The 23,271-nt window shown below is 44.2% G+C and overlaps 1 protein-coding gene across 1 annotated transcript in view; it reads right to left on the bottom strand.

The window, feature by feature from the left end:
- The window catches only part of Itih2 (inter-alpha-trypsin inhibitor heavy chain 2), a 36,339-nt gene that overhangs the window by 841 nt on the left and 12,227 nt on the right, over positions 1-23,271 (bottom strand). Inside the window, exons 7-20 of the mRNA NM_001419801.1 lie at positions 22,148-22,255; positions 21,406-21,534; positions 20,026-20,142; positions 17,199-17,367; positions 16,252-16,377; positions 12,496-12,677; positions 11,024-11,209; positions 10,560-10,699; positions 8,169-8,338; positions 6,411-6,548; positions 2,832-2,945; positions 2,265-2,463; positions 1,401-1,573; positions 800-911 (exon numbers count right to left, since the gene is read on the bottom strand). Coding sequence (NP_001406730.1) covers positions 800-911; positions 1,401-1,573; positions 2,265-2,463; positions 2,832-2,945; positions 6,411-6,548; positions 8,169-8,338; positions 10,560-10,699; positions 11,024-11,209; positions 12,496-12,677; positions 16,252-16,377; positions 17,199-17,367; positions 20,026-20,142; positions 21,406-21,534; positions 22,148-22,255 — 2,063 coding nt within the window. The remainder of the gene's footprint in view (positions 1-799; positions 912-1,400; positions 1,574-2,264; positions 2,464-2,831; positions 2,946-6,410; positions 6,549-8,168; positions 8,339-10,559; positions 10,700-11,023; positions 11,210-12,495; positions 12,678-16,251; positions 16,378-17,198; positions 17,368-20,025; positions 20,143-21,405; positions 21,535-22,147; positions 22,256-23,271) is intronic.

The raw sequence follows: 23,271 nt of genomic DNA, 5'->3' as shown, positions 1-23,271 counted from the left end.
AAAGGGCTCAATGTTTGCCCTTCGTCATACATGGTTTGCTGTGGAGCTGCCTATGCTGTAAGGCAATGACCGAGTGAGCCTCACCATTTCTCCATGCGTACAGATGTCTGTGAATAACCAATTGGTTTCTGTCTGGTAAGCCAATACCATTTGGGTGGTATCGTCAGATTCCATCAGTTTATTTCATGTGTCTATTTTCTGGTGGCATGCATCATACATAGTTTGGAGATTTGTCACTGCAAAGTTACATTTTAATTACACAGAAGATGACAGCATTTCTGTACTGTCATCTCTAATAAGGAAAATTAATTGCTTTCTAAAATATCAAAAGGCAAAAATGCTTCAAAATTCTGTCAGTTGAGGCATGAGGGAGATGAGAAGGAAGGGGGCTGAAATTCAAAGATTTATAATTTGTACTCAGAGTGCTAAGTTCCTGCTTTGAAATGAAGCCCATGGATGTGATACGTGTAAGAAAAACTACCCCAAGACACACACAGCATAGCCACGTTCAGGCTTTTGCATGCCTTCTCCAGAACTGTGCCTCCTGGATATTGTATGATCTTTCCCTTTGGTTAACATTTTCAATTCTTCGGTGTCTGAGTGTAGGACGTGCTCTAATGTTCAGATGAGAGCACTAGATTAATTCACCTTGCCATTTCATGATGTGTGCCTGCATACGTGTGGTCACAATTTGCATCTAGTCTGGGCTATCCTCTGGCTAAATGGTATATGTTTATGGTCAGTGACTTGGGAAGTTTGACAGTGTGCCAAGTGGCTTTTCTTATGACCCAAGGCCTACCTGGTGACAGTCAACTTATGTCCTTTCACTTCCATGCTCGCTTCTGGTTTTCCCGGCTCTTTTCCTGGCCTCTCATTGAAGATATGGATGTCTGGTTCATGCATGAACTGTCCTAGTGACACGAAACATAGACAGTAATTTACGTAGAATCCAAGGCCTGTCACTGGGCTTGAGTGACATTGATCTTCCCTCTAGAATCTCTTTATACTTGATGCTGGTTTACTACAAGACCATCTCATATCAGCAGGCTAGGTAGATATTAGAAAGTATAGCTCAGATCATAGACAGGGTGGTTCGAGATGTCACATGCTTATGTCCGAACTCTTCTTAAAATACCTGATGGGTTGAGTCTACTTGTCACAGACTTCCTAAACCAAGTCACCTCTCTTCAGTCACAGAAAAAAATCTTAGTATAAATCATGTTTTATCTCTTGTCTTAAGTTGCCACCTCCCTGTCATCAGGCAGATGGTCTTGGCCTTAATGTCCCCCAGTCATCCTGCCACGTTGGGCCCTCTGCTCCCATAGCTCCCATCTGTCACCTTTCCAACTTCTAGCCATAGTCATCCAAGTCACCGCATGCAGATAGTTGAAATACTTTACCTAACAGTCCATGCACACTAGGTGAGAACTTGTCTGTCGGGGGAGCGTAGATCCCCAGGAAGTCCACATTAACCGGATGCTTCTTCCACACACGGTGCAGCAGAACGGAAAAGACCAGCTCTTTGTTCACAGTGAGAGTCACAGATTTTTCTTTCTTCACAGAAATAAGAATCCTGTGGGAAAGTCGACACAACTAGTTTCTAGATGATTTCAGAATATTTTATTAAATGTTAAACTATTTTATTTATCCATTCTCTCTCTCTCTCTCTCTCTCTCTCTCTCTCTCTCTCTCTCTCTCTCTCTCTCTCTCTCTGTACATACTAGTGGAGGTCAGAAAAGGAAAACTTGCAGGGCATTCTTGTCTCCCTCCACTTTGTGGGTCCTGAGATTAAACTGAGGTAATCAGTCTCAGAAGCAAGTGCCTTTACACACCGAGCCATTTTGCCAGCCGAAAGACAAGCTCTCCATCCCTCCAGTGAGAGCTTCACTGGATCAGTGCTATTTCATGTGTTATATCCAAAACAGTCAGTGACCACGTCCTAATTGGGAAGACACTCATAATGTAGTCACACTGTTTGGAGCATACGTGATGTAGTCAGCTACAGATTCTAATGGATGGATCTGCTTACATGTATTGAGTACTTACTGTATGCATTTCACCAAGCCTTGTCACTGACACACGGTGAGCTTTGAAAACAATTCCCGGTCCCAGGGATAGCACAGAGCATAAGGAGTGCTCCCCTGAACCTCAACATTCCTGAACCTAAAATGATGGCTGTGTGATCTCTGCTGAGGTCGAGGCTAGGCTTATTTCTGCAACCGTGTCCCAAGGGCGGATGGGAATCAAGGCGGACTAATACTTGCCTCTCGTTCCCAAGACGAGCTGTGTCGGACCAAGACAAGCGAGATGTGGACGAGCCCGAGCTCAGGGTGATGGCCTCCGTGCTGATTTCTATCTTCATGTCTTCCTTTTGGAAATAGAATCCCAGTTTCCCAAAGTAGGTGCTCAGTTTCCCGTTCTCAGTCTTTTTGGCACCAATAAGCTGACCGTTGACTGAAAGCCCTGCAAGGGAAGACGTGCTTCCTCTAGCGCGCCCCACGGTGGCCACCACGGTTTGTGCGAATCAAGTTTGGCAAGTTGACAACCTCATAATACAAATATTCTCTCTTTATGGGATTTTTTAAAGTTAATATTTTTATAAAATAATTAAACCAAAACATCAGCCAGCTCATGCTCAGAATATATATTTTTAAGTAATACTTGCCCGAAACGATTAATATATGTGATTCAATTCCTCACTAGTTATAATGTTTTTAAAACTCTAGTATATCTAATGAGGTGAGAAATAAAAGAATCCCAGGTAGTCACTGCGAAGCCGGGCCATCATGCAATTAGTTAATTCAAATGTAATCAATCTGCTTTTATGTTACCTGACTCTGGATCTGACACCAGGCTGAGGATTTTTCCAGGTTCTGAGTCAATATTGAAACAAATATTCTTTTTGCTTTTTGGCAGGTAAATGATGAAGTGGGGGTCATTTTCCACTAGAAAATATACAAGAAAAATAAAAAAACATAAAATTATAAAACAGAAGATGATTTTTTTTACCACTGTTGTTTATTGAGACAGGATCTAACTTTGTAGCACAGGCTATCTTTGAACTTGTGGCCTTCTTAGCCTCCAGAAGGCAGGATTGTAGGCATCCATTACACCACCTCCTGACCCTTCCTTTCATTCCTCAAGCTACAGTTTCATGTTAGGTGGTCAACAGACTTGGTTCGTTGGTTAATTACTAGAGTGCATTGTTAAAATTCGAAATAATGATTTATTTGGGAAACAGTTATGGTAATATTTTCCTTCTACATAAATATAGTACTTGTGGTGTTTTGAATAACATTGCTTCCTACTCCCACCCCAAGTTCATATATTTGAATGCTTAATCACCCAGGGAGTTGCAATACCGGGAAAGATTAGGAGATGTGGCCTTGCTGGAGGAAGTGTGTCATTGGTGGGGTGGGCCATGAGGTTTCAAAGGACAAAACCAGACCCAGTGGCTCTCTCTTCCTGCTGCCTACCGATCCAGATGTAGAACGCTCAGCTACTTCTCCAATACCAAGGCTGCCTGCATGTTGCCACGGTCCCTGCCCGGGTGATGTGTTTCTGGCCAATGGAATGGAACGTCTTACATTAGTCAGTTGGCTTTAACTTTTGATCAAGTTGGAAGTGGGTTGAAGATCTCCGTGTCAACCTTATGTATTCCTGAAATCCTAAGATTTATGGGCCAAGCACTAGTTAGACTTTGTTGAATGTCTAGGTATGAGAATCTTGCTCTATAACCACCCTATAGCCATTACCCCATAATACAGGTAGGCTAACAGAGAGCAGAGAAGTTAGTGTGTGGCCCATTGGAAGAATTTGACTCCAGGATGGTCTGACTCAGAGGCAGCCTTTCTGTTGCATCAAACAGCAGACTTGACATGTGGAAGAAGCCTTGTGGTCTTACAGAGAATGTCATTTTAAAATAGGCTATCCTGTCCTTTTATGCTGCAAAAGCAAAAACCTTACTCTGAAAACTGACAGCGTGCGTGGCTCCCATGCTGGACATCACCACACAGGCCCTGCACGCTAATCTTCCACGAGGGGTCCCTACTCGGAAGTGCAGCTATGAGGAGCGTTATCATCAGCAAAACGGAAACAGCTTATCATTCGGGCCCCACAAAGAACACTATTGGAGATAAGCCAGGGGGAGTGAGATGAGGCCACTTAACACGGTCACCTTGCTGTCGCCTGTCACAAAACGATGCTTGGTGTATGTAATAAACCATCGGAGTCTTTCTTTCTCTTCCCTCTCCCCTCTCAGCTGCACTGTGATATGACACACAGGACACTGCACACACTAGGCGTGTGCTCTCCCCACATGCTGACACCATCAGCCGTTCTCCCGTGAGGTAGGGGTACTGCTGTGTCCACGTTGGCCTCACAATCACAGTTCATCTGCCTTCACCTGGAGTGCTGGGATTGCAGGTGCCACCCACCCAGTCTACAGTCGATCTTTAAACATTACTTTATTTAATTTTAATTAATTTTGGGGACAAGACTTCCCTGCAGAGCCTAAGGCACCTATTCTCTCCCCGCCTCAGCTTGGCAGTGCCAGCCTATGCTGCCATGCTGGCTCGACAGTCCTAAGATCTCAGTTCTGAAGATTACCCACACGTGTGTGTGTGCGTGTGCGTGTGTGTGTATGTGTGTGCGTGCGTGTGTGTATGTGGGGGTGTGCATGCGTGCGTGTGTGTATGTGGGGGGGGGCCCATGTTCTAGCATGTATATTGAGTTCAGAGGGTTATTTGTGGTAGTCTATTCTCTCCTAACAAGTGGGTTCCAGGACTGGATTCGGGATATTAGGCTTGTTATCAAGAGCCTTCACCCTCTCATCCTCAGGGCCACCTCACTGGCCCATCTGAATATATATATATTTATATATCATATATATATCATATATATTGATATGAGAATCAATTCAACCGAGGGATCTGTAGTTATATTAACAACAGGAAGTAGTCTTCTGGTTTCATTTCAAACAACTCACATGCTGCTGACCAGCAAGATTTTCCTTTAGACAGGGAGCCTGGAGCACTCTTAGAGTGTCCAAAGTTTGTTCTCTAAGAGAGAGGGGCCACAAAGCACATACACTCTCCTGGGAGCTGCCAGGAAGTCTGTGAGGGCCGCTGCAAAGTCAGAGCATGGGGTAAAGCAGAGAAACCTGGGTACACCCTCAGCTCATTGGCTCTCTGTCAACTTTGACAAGCACTAACCACAGAGGTGCACAACTGAGCTATATTCTGTTTGTCTCCTAGCTTTGCTGTGGCTAACACTCCCGGTGTGTTTGGATCACGGTGATTAACAGTTACCTAGGTTACTTCTCAGAGACTTAAAGACCTCACTTGTTGAAGCCACTCCCTCTTCCCTTGGACATGAACAGGTGTCCAGTGGGTGACTTTATGATGGCAGAGGGCTGTTACTCCATTCTCCAGTGATGCTAACACCTATGTTTTCTGAATGTGCATTTCACAAAGGCCTCTGGAATTTAATTGTGTGTTTGTAAACCACGGATCCCTCCTGTCATTCCCCACTCCCCACATAGTAATCACTCTTTCTTTGCCCTATATGTTTCTCAAGCCCCAGGGCATGTGTCTTTGAGACCTGTATGTCCCCTGTCTCCCCATGTCCGGCCACAGTGTGAGTAAGCTTTTGCAAAGCTGGACACATTGGTAATTGACAGAGAGCATTTCTGTAAACTCTTGGGCATCGAGAGGAACTGCATTTACCGTGAAGTCCTCCAGGTGGCACCTCTGTCTCACACGTTGAACGGAAATGTGTCCATTGTGCACTGAGAGTGGGCAATGGCGCCTCAGCGCCCAGACTTTCCAACAAATACGTGTTACTGGCTTCCAGATGACCACATCTATGATCAGTGCCTCCCCCGTGCAAGCGACAACGAATGCCTTTGAGTAAAAATTCCGCTAGCTCCTGCTCAGTGGTGACAGCCACTGGGCAACTAATAAGTGCTTAGTCGATCGAGACTATTCACCAAACGTGCTCTATTGGTGCATTCCCGTAAGAAGAACATCTCTTTCCAGAGAGTTCACCCTCAGACAGTTGAAAACAGTGTGAGGTATGGGTTTGTCCCCATGCGAATTCATATTCTGAGCCCTACCCCTCAACATATGATGGTGTCTGGACATGGAGCCCTTCAGAGGTCATTAGGCCTCCATGATGTCAGAGAACGAGGCTCTGATGATAGGGTTAGCACTCAACAAGAAGAGACACCAGACACTTTCCAGCTAGTTTGTTTTGGCACCGCAGCAAGCTAATTCACTGAGCTTTTGGCTCCCCACAGAAGGCAACGGCACCTGTAAAAGTCAGCTAGCTTCTCAAGACACTGAGATTCTATTCATTTACAGAAATCCACACAGGGCTCTGACGGGTTAAGAAGGGAGAAATGCTTTTACCTCGAATCACATGAGGAGGTGGTGTAGACTCGAGTGGCTTCGCTCCGACTGCAAGCATGGCCGTCGCTGGTGTTGGGGATGGGTTGGCCCACGATGGGATGGGACCTGAGGCAACCTTGGTGCCATAATACAGTGCGCCTGTGCGGAAGAACTCCCACTCATTAGTTCCCATGTACCCTGCCATAGAAATCGTACTCAACTTAAAGAATCTGGATTTCGCCTCCTCTTTCCCAACCAAAGATTCTCAGCTAAGGTTTTCTCTCTCTGTCTTTAAAAAAAAAAAAAACAAAAAACAAAAAACCAAGGCATCGCTAAGCATCAAACCAAGGGTTTTGAGCATGCAAGGTAAGCACTCTGCTACTCAACTTCAACCCATAGTCCCCCTTTTGCTCAGAGTCCCCGCTCCTCTTTTTCCCTCTAGCATCAGACTGTGGGAACCTGTGAACCAATTCTCCCAGTATCTAGGACTGTAAAATGGATCTGTGGGGAAAGAGCTCCTCATCTGAGCACGGCCGCCACATGCCTAGCACTCAGTGGAGGCAGGAGGAGCAGCAGTTCAAGGTCATCCTGGTCTAAATAGAGAGCTGGCACCATGCCATCGAGCCCAATGGAGCAAAACTAAAAACCCAGAGGGTCATTGGTGTGAATGGCAGCCACACTCAGGACAATGAAAGACTCTGCACCAAGAGAACACAGGAAGGAGAGAGTCTAATTGGTTCAGGCTTAGCTACAAATATCCTAGGGCGTTTCTGGAGACTTTGCATGAGGCATAGACCACAAGAATGATTTCCAAGGCTGTTTCTAGGCCTCCAGTTTCCATATATACTTTTCTTTGAAAATGTGTGTGGGGGGGGAGGGTTTGTTTGTGTGTATGTATGTGTGTGTACGTGGGTGCACATATATGGGCAGCTCAGGGATTAACGTAGGAGCTGTCCACCTTGTGATTTGAGAAGTTTTGTCTATTCTTTGCTTTTAACTGAGAATTGAGAAGAGGGTTTGGAGAGATGGTTTAGTGGCTAAGAGTGAGTGCTGGTCTTCTAGAGAACCTGAGTGTGTGGTTCCAAGCACCAAGGCTGGCAGCACCCAACTGCTTGTAACTCCACTCTAGGGGATCTGATGTCCTCCTCTGGTCAGCACAGACACCAGCACACACATACCATGCACTCTCACAGACTCATAATAAAAGCAATCATTAAAAAAAATGATTAGAGAAGTACATTGGCAACTTAAATCATCAATAAAGTTTTTTCGTTTTGCTTTTTAAAATGTTACTTATTTTTGTTGTATGTGTTTGAGTGTTTGCTTGCGTGTATGTCTGTCCGCCTGCATGTCTGGCGCCCACAGAAGCCAGATCAAAGTATGAGATCCCCTGGGACTGGAGGTACAGATGGTTGTGAGGTGCCACGTGGGACTCAAACCCTGGTCCTTTGGAAATGGGGCAAGTGCTCTTAACAACTGAACCATCTCTCCAGCCACACCTTTACTTTGAGTCGGCATCTTGTTACGCAGCTTAAGCTGGCCATGGATTCACTATGCAGTTCAGAGTAACCCGGGACAGCAAACCTTCTAGCCTTGGCCTTGGAAATACAGGGATTTCAGGCACTCACGACTCGTCAAACCAAACTCAAGCTTGAACATTTATGGACACGAGCTGGGAGCAAAAGGTGGTTGGGAGATGGGAACCGAGGCTTTGGGACATCAACACAAGACAAGAAGGCCACTCCATCTTGTGGCCCCAGTGGGACCCGAAACCCTGACCTGAGCAGCAGGAGTGGTCCTGTGGTGGGGAGTCGGCCAGCATGCGCTCATCGCCAGCATCGTTCTCTATCACCATGGCAGTAAGCGGAGTCACGATGTGATGGTCTAGAGACATCTGCAGGATGGCTTTTGTGATTTTCCTCTTGCTAGCGGCGGTAGGAGCCAGACTTCTGCATTCAGAAGACAGAAACTGTAGACCATCACCACGCACCAGGGGCAACTTGGGCCCCAGACCTCTCTACTTCCCCTTCTGATAGTCACACAAGACCTGGGCCCAGGGCGAGGGTGCCTAAGGCAAGAGGGAAACAGAACCGACTGGCTGCATGAGCCTGAGTATTTTATGTAGCCATGTGCTCTCTAGGGAGTATTTTTTTAAAATTGGGTTTACTTGTATGCACGTGTATGTATGTATGCATGTATGTATGTATATGTATGTATATGTATGCACACGTGCCATAGTGCCTGTGTGAAAGTCAGAGGACAACTTGTGGGAGTTGCTTCTCTCCTGCCATCATCTAGGAGCCCAAGAGCAGACTCAGGTTGACAAGCATTGTCACAAGCACTTTTATCTGCTGAGTCACCTCACTGCCCCTCAAGGGATTAGTTTTAAAGACTTTTTTTTTTTTCAGAGTGGTTTTAGGTTCACAGTGAAATTGAGTAAAAGGTACAAAGAGGGTCTCCATATACCCCGCTGACCCATGGCCTCCTGAATCACAGACGTCTCATACCAGAGCGGTACATGTGTGACAACAGATGAAGCAGATACAGATGTATTGACAGAGAGGCAAGTGGTTTGCACTGCAATTTCCTTGTACGTCCTGTGAATCATTGCGGAGTCATAGGAAATAGTTCTTCTGCCCTAAGATGTTCTGTTCTCTCCATCCCCTGAAATCCTAGAAACCACCGATCTTTCTTCGGGGATTTAAAAATCAATGCTTAACTTCCAGAGCAACTTCTCTATGCTTTTAGGTATAGCCAATGTACTCCTGTCCAAGGGCCAGGGATATTTCTTTCTTACTTCAAAACCTCAGCTTATAGCCATGCGAATTTTTGAAAATATAATCTTATTGACACCAGGGATCTTCTCTGGGAGATCCGTTACATGGTGGTTCATATAACCTAGTTCGATGACCTTGGTCCATCTTCCTGAGAATCCTATTCAAGAGGTGAGGTGGGAGCGTTGCAATGGAAAGTTTCAGCAAATATCCCTCATGAAACTCGGGTGCATGTGTGCAAGTGTTTTCCCAGGGACAGGATGTTACGGTAGAGGTGTGAAATGCCGTCGGGTGAGAAGCCAGTGATGGTGTAAGACTCAAAGTGCTGTTCCTTGGTAGGACATTGTAATCACACAGTCAGACGTTTTTTCCCTTGGACCTAATTTTCAAGAGGACAGACAAATGGACTATTGACGCGCACAGCAGCACGGCTGAGCCTAACAGTCATCAGCTGAGTGAAAGTCAGAAATGGATTATGTGGTTAAGTGAAAGTTAGCGGCAGACAAAACCAATCAATGGTGATACATATCAAGAACCAGCGGCTTCCTCTGGGTGTACATAAGAACAAGATGACCTTCAATAGTTCTACATTTACAGAATGATGGCCATAGATATGATGATATAGACAGAGATACGGTTTTATATATATATATATATATATATATACATATGTATATAGTGTATAATACACATATGTATATATATGTGTATGTATATATGTGTATATATATCTTCAATGTATATATGTATACATACATATATATCCATTAAACTACATACCTAAAATCAATGCACTACACACATCTCATTTTATGCTGCATTTAAATTTTAAAATGTATATAGGTGTTTTATCTGCATGTATGTTTCTGTGTTCCACGCGTGTACACGTGTGCCCACAGATACCAGAAGATGGTCCTGTATTCCCTGGAACTGAAGTCAGAGCTGCCACATGGGTGCCGGGAGCTGCACCCAGTCCTCGGGAAGAGCAGCCAGTGCTCTTCAGTGCTGACCCGTGTCTTCAGGCTCTTTGTTCCATTTTAATGAAAAGACAAGAAGAACAAGAAGAAGAAGGAGGGGGAGGGGGAAAGGAGAAGAAGGAGAAGGAGAAGGAGGAGAAGAAATAACCCAGCTTTCGTTAAAGTGCTGTGGACAAGTCAGCAATAATCCAATCCCTCCATTAATTCCATACCTTTCTTGGTTGCAAATACTTCTCGCTCACGATGTCAAATGTTCCGTTTTCTGTTTTGTTGGAAGTATGGGAATCGTACCCAGAGCCTTGGGTGTTCTAGGGCAAAGGCTTTCACACTAAGCTATAGCCGCAGCCCTGACTTTCAAATATTCTAGACGGACATTTCATGTTTGTCAACGTTCATGGCATACGCTCTCCGTGCCTTACCTCTCTGTTAGCAGTTGGTTGACTGTGAGGTAGGCCCAGAGCTTCTTGGTGAATTCAGGGTCTGCATGCTTGTCCTTTGATAGAAACTCCTCCAAGTCATCCATCTGACTGAGAGTTTCCAAGACCAATTCTGTGTTAGCCTGGACAACGGAAGCATCAGTTAGTGAACACCCAGGCAACAGGATTACAGTTAACTCATCTGCTGTAAATGCGCTTTGGGGTGATACAAGGAAGAGGGCCTTGACTGGATAGGCTTAGAACACAAAGTCCAGAAACTGGGGTTGGGCTTGGTGGAAAGGTGGTTTTATAGCATGGTTCAAAAGATGGCCACACCTTCTCTTTGAACCCTTGCTTCTGTTCTACACAAATGCTTGGGGATGAGGAATGTTAGCTTGTTGACACAGAGACTGAGTGTATCAGGGGACCAGTTAGTGTTTTTACAGTACACAGGGGAACAGAAGTACCGAAGTCGCGGTGATGACGCTCTGAACTTCCGACAGTTTGCTGGGATCAAATTTCCCCGCCACCACGATCTCAGAACCTCCAAAGTAGTTATGGAAACTGTTTTGGGTGACGTCTGTTACTGATGCCTGAGGGTAGTTGAACTGAACGTTTCTAAGCAGCGGAGTAGAGACCTGGTTGTAAAATTTCTAGAAGTCGTAGGAAAGAAAATATTACACAAATGGTTACTTTCATAGTGCTTCGTAGATCTAAATTATCCCCCCACCCCCCAAGGCATCTCAATACGTAGCAGATATCTCTTAATTTATTTTCATGGATCTCTGGTATGATGGATACCCACGGTTATTACCTCTGGGCAGGAATACAAATGCATATTGTTAGGGAATTACCTACAACCTAAGAGCCAAAATTTCTCCCCTTTTTGTTATGATCAGAAACACAAGCTTTGTAGGCATTTATTATAAAAGCTATCTGGGTTAAAATAACATGAATCAGAACCCTATCTTCTAGGTAGCCCAAACTTCCAATGCTGTTCCTGGCGTTGGCATAGTTTGGTTGTCCATTTTATAAACACAGGAATCATGGGAAAGGTTATGAAGATAATTATTTGCTAGTTTCAAGTCAGTCACCATTTCTTCCTTCCTTCCTTCCCTTCCTTCCTTCCTTCTTTCTTTCTGTGATAGAAAAGTAAATAAAAAGGTAACTGAGAGTAATGTGGGGGAGCCCTGTGGGGAGCCCCCTGAAGGCCATTGTAACTATACAGAACATCACAGAGAGGTATAAAGTTTAGGATTGTGAAATTGGTCAGTGACTTCCTTAAACTAATAGTGTGAGTTTTTTTTGTATCAATTAGAATAAAGTGATTTTATTTAAAAATCCAAAAAAAACAAACAGTAGTGAGTGAGTGAGTGTGTGTGTGTGTGTGTGTGTGTGTGTGTGTGTGTGTGTGTGTGTGTGAATATGTAGCCTTGGGTGGCCTGGAACTTGCTATGCACATAGGTTGGCCTTGAACCCACAGAGACCCACTTGCTTCCTGTATGTTGCAATTAAAGGCATTTGTCACCATGCTACCCGATTGGTCTCTCTCTTCCCTTATTTAAGGAAGCTTAAAGGGCACAGTTGGACTTGGTTTACATCGTAAAGATAATATCCAAATGCCAACACAATCCAGAGAGAAAATAGCTGGCCATGAAAGCGGGGTGAGCAATTGCTCATGGGACGAGGAGGCAGAGACGGGAGGCGGGCGAAGGCCTCATGGTTCACAGAGCAGACGAGGGTTTGGCCTTGGCTTTCCTGTTTCAAATTAGTCAGTGCTGAAAGCAGCGATGGGAATGTGTGAGAAGGAAACTGAATGGTTGCCGGAATTTTAAGAGCAAATATGGCTACGACAAATCAGAGCTACGTTCAGGTGTCTTCTGAGGGGCTCGGTATGAGCAGAGGGATGAGCTTCAGGAAAGGAGAAACGGAATGCTACCTTGAGCTGGGAGGATGTGTCCCGGTTCCCGTAGATTCGTTGAGCAATCCCGCGATTTTCATTGGACAGCCTCTTCAAAAAGTCATAGTCGACATCAAATCCGATCCCCAGACTGAAGAGGGAGATGTTATCTTGGATGTTCTGCTTCACGTTTTTCTGAATTTTGGACAGTTTTAGTTCACCTGGAATTGGCAGTGACAGGAAAGCAAGAGGAACCCGTGAGAGGAGGTTAATCTTCAAAACTGATCAAAACTAAAATCGCATTAATCCTCTGATCCAGTGAGTCAAAATTTAGAACTTCTAAAATGCGTGCACTCATCCATGAAGATCTGAAGTGGCGGCAGCGATGGCGCCTAGCAACATTCCTTGGGTGAAGCGACAATAGAAACAACCAAAGCGGATCCCCCGTAAGAGAACTTGGTTAGACTATGGTGCAAATGAGCTGGGACTCCTATGCAGCCCCTCTAGGTGTTCATATTCAGCAATCTCAAAAGCATTCCAATGTTTTATTAGCATAGGTCATCTTATGTGACAATGCATTTCGTCACGGCATTTTCTACACGTACATAACGTATTTCAGGCCAAGTTTCCCTGTTATCACTTTTTGTTGATGCGCATTCCTGCTGATCCCTTTTCTCCTCCCAACTAGCCACTCCTCTGCTTTCATGTTGAAAGACATTGCCTTTTGGTTTCTGGCAGAGAGCAAGAGGTATGTTTATGTGTGTGCAGGGGCACAAGCCCCAGACGTGCATACAGCAGGGTGACACCCAGGCTCTTCCTGCATTGCTTTCCACCTTATCACTTTGACACTGTGTCTCCCACTGAACTGGAAACTTGCTGTGTCAGTGAAGTAGATTGGCCGGCAAGCCCTTGAGACTCTCCTGTCTCTGTCCCTATAGCACTGGTGTTACAGGAATGAAAAGTCACGTCAAGCGTGTGTGTGTGTGTGTGTGTGTGTGTGTGTGTGTGTGTCTGTGTATGGTGTGCCTGTGTATGGTGTGTGTGTGTGTATGGTATGTGTGTATGGTGTGTGTGTGTAAGGTATGTGTGTATGGTGTGTGTGTGTGTGTATGTATATGTGTGTGTGTGTGTATGTCTCTCTCTGTGTATATGTCTGTGTATGTGTGTATGTATGTCTCTCTCTGTGTGTATATATCTGTGTGTGTGTTTGTGTGTATATGTCTGTGTATGTGTGTGTATGTCTCTCTGTGTGTGTATATATCTGTGTGTGTATGTCTCTCTGTGTGTATGTGTATGTGTGTATGTGTTTGTGTGCGTGTTTGTGTGTGTGTGTGTGTGTGTTTGTGTGTGTGTGTGTGTGTGTTTGAGACAGGCTTTCTCTGTGTCTCCTGAAACTCATTCTTTACAGTAGATTGGCCACAGATTCAGAGATCCTCTGGCCTCTGCCGTCCTTGTGCTGGGAGTAAAGGTGTACAGCATCACCCGCCACTATGTCTAGTTTTTTTAAGAGCATGGATTCTGAAGATTCAAACTCAGATCTTTATGCCCGTATAGTAAGTACTTTTACACCCTGAGCCATCTCCTCAGCCCCATCAAAGGCATTTAAATAAAAAAAAATTTACTTAACTTATGAGTATGAACGGTTTATCTACATGCATGTATGTGGACTGCATGTATGCACCATGCATGTGCCTAGTGACCTTGGAGGTCAGACGACATCAGATCCCCTGGAACTGGAGTGATGGTGAGACACCTTATATGTGCTGGGAATCAAACCCAGGTCCACTGCCAAATGCAAGTGCTCCTAACCACTGAGCCATCTCTCCAGTTCTTTAGAGGTACTTTCTTTTATTAAGATTTATTTATTTGTTTTATGTGTGTGAGTACACTGTAGCTGTCTCCAGACACACCAGAAGAGGGCATTGGATCCCATTACAGATGGTCGTGAGTCACTACGTGGTTGCTGGGAATTGAACTCAGGACCTCTGGAAGAGCAGTCAATGCTCTTAACCACTGAGTCATCTCTCCAGCTCCGAGGTATTTTTTTTTAAAGAGAATAATCAAAGTAAATGGATGCATGTAGGTTATCCTTATGTGTAATAAATCCTAACATATATATGTACACACACACATATACACACATATACACATGCACATACACATATACGCATGCACACACATACACATATACATGCATGCACACACACATATACGCATGCACACACATACACATATACATGCATGCACATACACACGTACATGCACACACATACACACATGCACATGGACACACACATACACACACACAGACACACACACACATACACACACATACACACACACACAGACACACACACACACACACACACACACACACACACATATACATAGAGTAAAATAGGGATGAACTGATGCCAAAGAAGCTAGTCGTCAGAGACTTACTCCAGTGAAGAAACTGAATGATCAGGAAAGAAGAGTAAGTAACAGGCATAACATATTTATCGGTGTATGTCTGTGTATAATTTCCTTTTATTCTTAATGATATTATTCAAAACGTATGTTTTCAAAGCTACAAGATATGAATGGAGAAAAAAGGGACTCTATCACAAACACATAACAACTGCTCGGGTGGGTGTCAGTGCTAAGGGAAGGGGATGTTCCCCCTCTCCTCCTGGAACCCCTGTTGCCAATGTAATATTTGCCCCGCCATGCTTTCCCCTCATTCCTCTGTACAGCATGGGTTAGGTGCCACCCTTGTGCACGCGGCAAGACGTCCATGGCCGCACCACCCAGCATCTGTTATTTCTAATTCTCATCAAAGGGAAGGCTCACATAAAACTAATGGCAGGTAATAGAAACAGGAGCTGCTGGAACCATTTTGCAGATAAGGAAACAATGATTTATTTAAAGGCTGTCCAAGCCAGTGGTCATTTCTCCCGTGGCAGCAGGGAAGGAAGTGAAGAACAACAGAGACTGCATTCCTGAGGGAACTGAGATGAATACAGACTGTTCTCCACTCCCATCTACCATCTTCCCTGGCCTAACGATGAGGAAATGAAGGCACTTACCACCCTCCACTGGCAGCTCTCACAACATAGATGACAGCGCAACCTTCCTTTATGGAGCCTGGTGTGTGTGTGTGTGTGTGTGTGTGTGTGTGTGTGTGTGTGTTGTGAGTGTGTGTGTATGTGGTGTGTGTGTTGTGAGTGTGTGTGTGACTGTGTGTATGTGTTATGTGTGTGTGTGGGTGGGTGAGTGTGTGTGTGGTGTGAGTGTGTGTGTGTGTGGTGTGAGTGTGTGTGTGTTATGTGTGTGGTGTGTGTGTGTGTGGTGTGAGTGTGTGTGTGTATGTGGTGTGTGTGTATGTGGTGTGTGTGTATGTGGTGTGTGGTGTGTGTGGTGTGTGGTGTGGTGTGTGTGTGTGTGTGTGTGTGTGTGTGTGTTTGTGTGTGTAGAAACAGAGGCATCCAAGAGCAACGTCCGGTTAATAACGCTGCTGAAATGGTACCCTACTCTGGTTTTGCACATTTCTATATATTTACTTCCTTTGAGTTTCATTTTTATTTCTGTTTCCATGCCTTTCACCTTTTATTAGTTCTCCCTGTGCAGAAGCAAATCTTCCCACACAATTGCTCCTAGGTGCTTCTGGGCCAGGAGACTTCCTTGCAGAAGCCAGGGTTTAAGATGTTTTTAGAAACATACAAATATGCCATCACAGTTCCCACCCTGAGCAAATAACATTCTTCAAAGCAACAGGGAAAACACCCGTCCATAAGAAATGGAGGTAATACTTGCCCACTGTTGGATCTCCATCAGAAACCAAAATGATCAGAGAGACTGAGTCGGGGTTCAGCAATCCCATGTTACTGGCTTCGTTCAGAATGAAAATTGCTCTCAGCAGAGCCTCATTGATATTTGTGCCTGTTAAAATAATATAATGTGCTCACACATGTGTGTGCACACACGCACACACACGCACACACACACACACAGCCACAACTTGGATTCAGGCTCATCTAACTTCTTATGCATAACTTGCTCAATATTAAATTCACTTGATTGCTTTCAAAGTGACAAATTTCTTTATCATCAAGACCTTACAGTGCAGTAAATCATTTACTTTAAACTATCCCCTTTGAGATAAATAAGCCTTTTAGTGCATTGGTCTGTCTTCTTGTAAGGCAACAAACACAAGGAATGGAAATGACCTTGCTGAAATGCTCTGGAAGACATTTATATTTTACACACACACACATACACACACACACACTATATATATATGTATATATATATATATTTAACAAAGAAGCCTAGATTGACTTACAAACCTTTTTTAATATAAAATTTTGGACTTTTTAAAGACATGTGTGAGTTGTATTGTGTATTATTTCTCCACAAACACATTGTGTGCTATTATTACTCCACAAACACTATTAATTTAAAAAGAAAACAAAAATGTATTTTTAAAGAAAACTACAGCAGATTGGGCAAATACCAGTTTGGTAGAGAATAATAATTCTTGGTTGCTGTTATTGGAGACAGGTTTTACTGTGTTCTCCAGGCTGGTCTTGAACTAGCTGTAGCTCAGGGAGACTCTGAACTTAGGCTTCTTCTACCTCATTATTGTACGTGATAAGTTTTGAAGACCTGTCACTATGCTCAGCAGGGGATATGAGTCCTGTGAGAACCTAGACTGAACCTTTTTAAAGTTTTCCTGTAGGCTTTGGAGCAAAACCACTCACCTCCACTAGGCTGGATTTTCTCAATGTATCTCTTGGCATCTGCAATTTGTGTTTTAGTAGCTGAAACTAAATCATTTCTCCAGCTTCTAACATTATGGTTGAAATCAACCACAGAGAATTGGTCCTCGGTTCTTAGGTCATCCAATATGGTCTTCATCGCTTCCACAGTCTATTTCAAAGGAGAACCCAATGAAGTCTCATTACATACAATTCAAGTCAAAGGAGAAATCAACAGACCCACCACATGCCCCGTTCACCCTCCAAGCACTGATTCAAGTTCAACTTGTTAGAGAAACTGTGCAGTCAACACCGACCTGTCCCTTATGTTCCGAACATGTACTATTGGACTTTAGATACTCATTTTTTTTCTGTATTCTTAAATACATCAGTTTGACTAGTCCTAATTTAAGAATAAGCAGCACAAATTTAAGTATTTCCTTGGAGCTGCCAGACACACAGTAGGTACTTCACAGATATTTGTTGACTGAAGACAGGGAGAAAGAAAGGAATGGTAAATGAACAATTGTTTTGTGTCTCCTGAGAGGCTCTGCCAGAGCCTTACTGTTACAGATGAGGATGCTTGCAGCTAACCATCGGACTGAGCATGGGAACCACAATGGAGGATTAGAGAGAGGAGTGAAGGAACTGAAGGGGTTTGCAACCCCATAGGAAGAACAACAATATCAACCAACCAGATCCCCCAGAGCCCCCAAGGACTAAGCACCAACCAAAGAGTACACATGGAGGAACCACATATGCAGCAAAGGACGGCATTGTCCAGCATCAATGGGAGGGGAAGCCCTTGGTCCTGTGAAAGCTCAATTACCCAGTGTAGGGGAATGCCAGGGCATTGAGGTGGGGGTGGGAGCATCTTTATAGAAGCAGGAGGAGGGGGTATGTGAGGGGGGAAGGGGATAACATTTGAAATGTAAATACATAAAATATCCAAAAAAAAAGAATAATGATGCTAATGGGGTCTAACTTTTTGTTAAAAATAGAGGGCAATAAATGAAGTTTTTTTTGTGTGTGTGTGTGTGTGTGTGTGTGTGTACATGTGAGTGTGTGTGCGCGTGTGTGTGTGTGTTTGTTCATGTGTGTTTTGTTCATGCACAGGTGTATGTGTGTATGTAGAGGCCAGAAGTGAACCTAGGGTATCATTCCTTAGGTGACATCTACTTTGGTTTTTTTCACACTGGCCTAGCCTTTGCTAATTATGCTAGGCTAGCTGACCTGTAAGTCTCAAAAACTTGTCTGTTTCTGCCTTTCCAGTGCTGGAACTACAAAACCATACTTGATTTTTTTCATGGGTTTGGGGAATTAAACTCAGGACACCAGCGGTACAGGACAGAGATGTTAGCCTTTATCCTGTCTCCTCAGGATGCGATTTTTAGCTGTCACAACTAAGTTATGCTACTGAAGTCAGGTGGGTCAGGTCATGGATGATGCTCAACTTTATAAAATGCATGGGAAAGCCTCCCGCAGAAAAAAAGGACCACAGCAGATTTTCAGGAGCAGGATCTGTAGCACAGTGGAAGCTCGGGTAGCCAGGGATCATCCAGGACACTGACGTCTTTTGTGTAGTTACAGAATAGTAATCACGTAAGGTGGTCAAAATGGCTCCTAATAAAGGAATACTTAATTGATTGTTCAAATTATTTGGCTTAATGGGTAAATTAAGAAATTACTGCTGGGCAGTGGAGGCACCTGCCTTTAATCCCAGCACTAGGGAGACAGAGGCAGATGGATATCTGAGTGTGAGGCCTAGTCCACAGAGTGAAAGGATAGCCAGGACTACAGAGAGAAACTCTATCTTGAATACCACGAGGAGGAGGAGGAGGAGGAAGATGAGGAGGAGGAGGAGGAAGAAGAGGAGGAGGAAGAAGAGGAAGAAGAAGAAGCAGTACCTCACTTATTGTTTATATTTACTTCTATTCTGTTTATGAAGGATAAGCCAATGTTTATCTCTGAACTAGAAGACTTCAGATAGGATACACACCCCAATAGCAATGTAGATTAAAAAGGGTAGAGTAAAGACAGGCAGGGAGATGGCTCCATGGGCAAAGAGCTTGTTAGGAAAGTATGAAGACTCATGTTTGGATCACTGACACCCATGGAAGAGACAAGTGTGGTGGTGTGCACATATAACCCCAGCACAGAGATAGGCAGATGTCCAAGGACTCACTGGGCAGCTAGCCTAGCCTAGAAGGGTACACTCTGGTTTGGAGAAGAGACTCTGTCTCCAAAGATAAAGTGGAGAGTAATAGAAAGAGATGCCAAAAGTTCATCTCTGACCTTGATGTACACTACATAAACATAGACACTCACATGTACATAACACACACACACACACACACACACACACACACACACACACACACTCATGAGACGTTTATGAGGATTTTTCAAGTTACTTGGGACTAATGGCAGTATACTAAAGCTAAACATCATGCTGAGACATGATCAAAAAGAGAACACGTCATATAAACACGGGACTGTTCAAAGGGTGAGTTGTGAGACATAAAATTAGAAAATGAAACAGCAAGAGAGGGAAGAGAAAGGAGGAAACTTGGAGATGAGAAGAATTTTTTTTTACAAGGAAGCATTGATTTTCATATAAGCCCAGTGATTATACAGTAAGCTCCCCACTTTGAAAAGGGCTGACCCCCTAGGTCAGTAAGGTCAGTAAGTACAGTTCCTGAGGTCTAGCCCAAAGTGTGGGGTCAGAGGGAACACCGACTTATTACTTATAATAACTTACAATAACTCCATTATTAAAAGAGAACAAAAAGGGAACTCTCAGGAACCCCCACAAACAAGGAGTCCTTACCTGTTTCATTTTAATTCCCCACATGGAGCCACTAACATCAATAACAAAGAGGATGTTTTTGGGAATTGGGTCCAGGTTCTCAGGAGCAAAGAAGTGCACAAAATATCCATTAAATACCTAAGAAAAACAAAACCGAAAACTTGTGTATGAGTCCAATGATGAGCGATGTTTGGAAGGTAAGATGTGGAAGCCGGAGACCACAGAGGAGAGGTAGGCTACAGGAGAAGCTAACACATGTCCCATGATGATGAAAAAGAACAGAGGTGGAAGCTTGGTGTGCACCCATCCTTTTCTTCTGATCTTTCTCTTGCCCCTGCATTCTGAAAGTCCAATCCATTCTGCCTTCCCACTCCAATCTGCTCCACTCTGCCCTGTTCCCTATTCATCTCAGGCCCCTGCTGCAGTGAAACTCTGCCAAGCAATGGGGAGTCAGGTGGTCTTTGTCCCCACAGGACTCAACTAGTGAGGACACAGACAGTTCACAAGTGTTTTCAGCACAGCATACTAACTGATCTGATTACAAAGGAAGTCTCCAAAACAAACAAACAAACAAACAAACAAACAAACAAACAAACAAAAAAACACATTCTTACCAGACCCTGGGAGATACGTTTAGCACAGTCTACACTGAGGGAATTAGACTCAGTGGGGGGTGGGGGGAGAGGGAACAAACACCTGCTTTATGGTCACGTTTAATTGACAACTTGATATAATTTATAGTGATTAAAGGAGAGAGAGTCTACATTGGGTTGGCCTGTGGGCATGACTGTGTATGTGAGGCTGTCTTAAGTTGTGGGAAGACCCAGCCCACCGTGGGCATCACCATTCCCTTGTCAGGGGGATTCTGAATTGTATAAAAGAAGAGAAATTTAGCTCAGCTCAAGCAAGTAAGCAAGTGAGCATGTATACATCCATTTATCTCTGCTTTTAACTCTGGGTGTGTTATGAACTGCTCTTGTCATTGTGACTTCACTGTTTTGATGAACTAGAACCTGAAATTTTAGATGAATCAGATCCTTTTTCTCCCCCCAAGTTTTACATCAGGGTATTTTATCATAATAACAGAAATAAAACCAAGACAGAATGCCACCATCACAACCAAATTCTTTATGTATGGTCTAGAGGTAGAACTTGGGTCTTCACACTTGCATGGCAAGTGTTTTAACCAGTTAGCCAATCTCTGTAGCTCCTCTTATTTTTTTTATGGCATAAAGGATGATTTTGATGCATAGCAGAAAAGTATGGTTATAGTCCTTTCTCTGGATCCTGAACCCTTCCCTTGACAACCAGGAGTCACTCATGAGCCAAGGAATGTGTTCAACAACAATGAGGTTCTTTTTCGGCCTCAGCTTGGTAGTCCTGGAGCCGGCCAGCTCTCACCTCAAGTTCCCCAGCCTTTTCTTCTCTGTTGACGTCATACACGACTACCAGCTCTCCATCCACTGCAGTCTCTGTGCAGTTGGGGCATTTTCTTTGCTGTGCTACTGTGGGCTTGAAGGACACATGTGCCTGCAAAGGACAGAGACATCAGAAGCTGATCTTTGCTCCCAGATACTGATGGGGTGGGTGGGGGGCCATGGTAGTTGCCTCTACTCATGTATAAGGAGAACAGCACGCTGACAACATCCACTGGCCCAATACTTGTGGAAAAGAATGTTAGAGCAATTGACTGGAGTGTCCAACAGACCGTGGTGCTGTTTTCCAGGTATCAGGCCTTTAAAAAGAGAGATCCAAAGAGGTTTCCACCAGATACCGTGGAAGGAATGTCTCTCACTCTGGAAAGAGTCTGTGTACATTCTGAGGGGATTCTGACCTTTTCATAGTTGTTTGTTATTGGCCATTATGGCAAAGACAATTAAGGTGAATATTTTTTTGTGTGTAATTTATGAAAATTCTTTATGTGAAAATTGACTCTTGGCAAAGGAGGCTCCAAAATGGATACAATGAAATTACATAATTGGGAGTGCTTCTTTGTATATTTAATAGGAAAGAAACTCTAGCCTTTGACCTCAGCCCATCAGACCACTCTCTTTTTTTTCCCCCACTGTCCAGGGCACAAGAGAAAAAGAGTCAGGACCCAGTGACTACTGGGATAGCTGGCAATGTGCAGTTTCTCTAGTACCTTCTGTTGTCCTTTGGATATGACTGGGACACCTTGGAAATGACCTTCAAATGTGTCAGGAACATGAAGAAATCTCATTCCTTGAGGTTCAATAATCCAGACATTCACCTAAAAAGGCGGGAAATGGTAGAATCAAAACCCTTTAGGGATCTTTAAAACAGGAAAGGAAATTTACTCTTAGGCTCTCTGATGCTTTTTCCTGTCTCCCAGTTCCCCGAGCATAGTGCCGTGGTCACTCTGGGAAGTCCTTTAAGTTCCCGGGATTCCAACTTTCTGTCACCTCACTCATCTCAGGGTTTACTTCCCCTGACTATGGTGTAGACACATGACTCAGTTTCTTTTAGTGTTGCTATGATAAAATCCTCTGACAAGGGCAACTGTGGAAAGAACGGGTTTGTTTTCGTTCTCAGTTCACGGCACAATACATCACGGTGGGCAAGGAGAGGCAGCAGGAGCGTGATGACGTAGCTCAGATGACACCCAATCAGGACCCAGAAAGGGATGAATGCAAGCCACTGCACTTTAACCCAGCCCCATTTAACATAGACCAGGATCCCCTGCTCAGGGACTGTCCCCTTCCACAGCTAAGATTTGTCTTTCCACATCAGTTGATATAATCAAGGCGCTTCTACTGTGTGAGTCTAGATTCTGTCAAGGTGACAATTAACACAAGACAGGACATCAGTATGCCTCCTGAAGGGTCACATGCTGGAAACCTTGCTCACCAGGGTGGCATTAATTGAACGGGGTTGTGCTTCTGGCTGGAGATAGCTCAATGGATTAAGTGCTTTCCCAGGCAAGCATTAGAATTTAAGTTCTAATCCCCATTACTCATGCCAAATCTGGGTGTGGTGGCATGCACCTCAGTACTTCAGTACTGGGAATGGAGACAGGAGGATCGTGGATACTGGCCAGGCAGTCATGCACGTGGGTGAGTTTACCCACGAGCACACTCATATAACCCCTACACACACAGACAAGAGATGGGGCTTTATGCAAGGCAATTGGGTGTCACCTTGGAAGGGTGAATGCTGCTGCTGTTGCATGAGCGAGTTTTCAAGACAGGAAATGAGTATAAAGGGGGCTCAGTCACATATTTCCTTCTGCATAGAGCAGGCTCCCTT

This window comes from Rattus norvegicus, chromosome 17 (assembly GCF_021556685.1).
Source record: "Rattus norvegicus strain SHRSP/BbbUtx chromosome 17, alternate assembly SHRSP_T2T, whole genome shotgun sequence".
Taxonomy (NCBI): domain Eukaryota; kingdom Metazoa; phylum Chordata; class Mammalia; order Rodentia; family Muridae; genus Rattus; species Rattus norvegicus.
The sequence above is the reverse complement of the archived record's forward strand: the minus strand, read 5'-3'. Positions and strand labels throughout refer to the sequence as shown.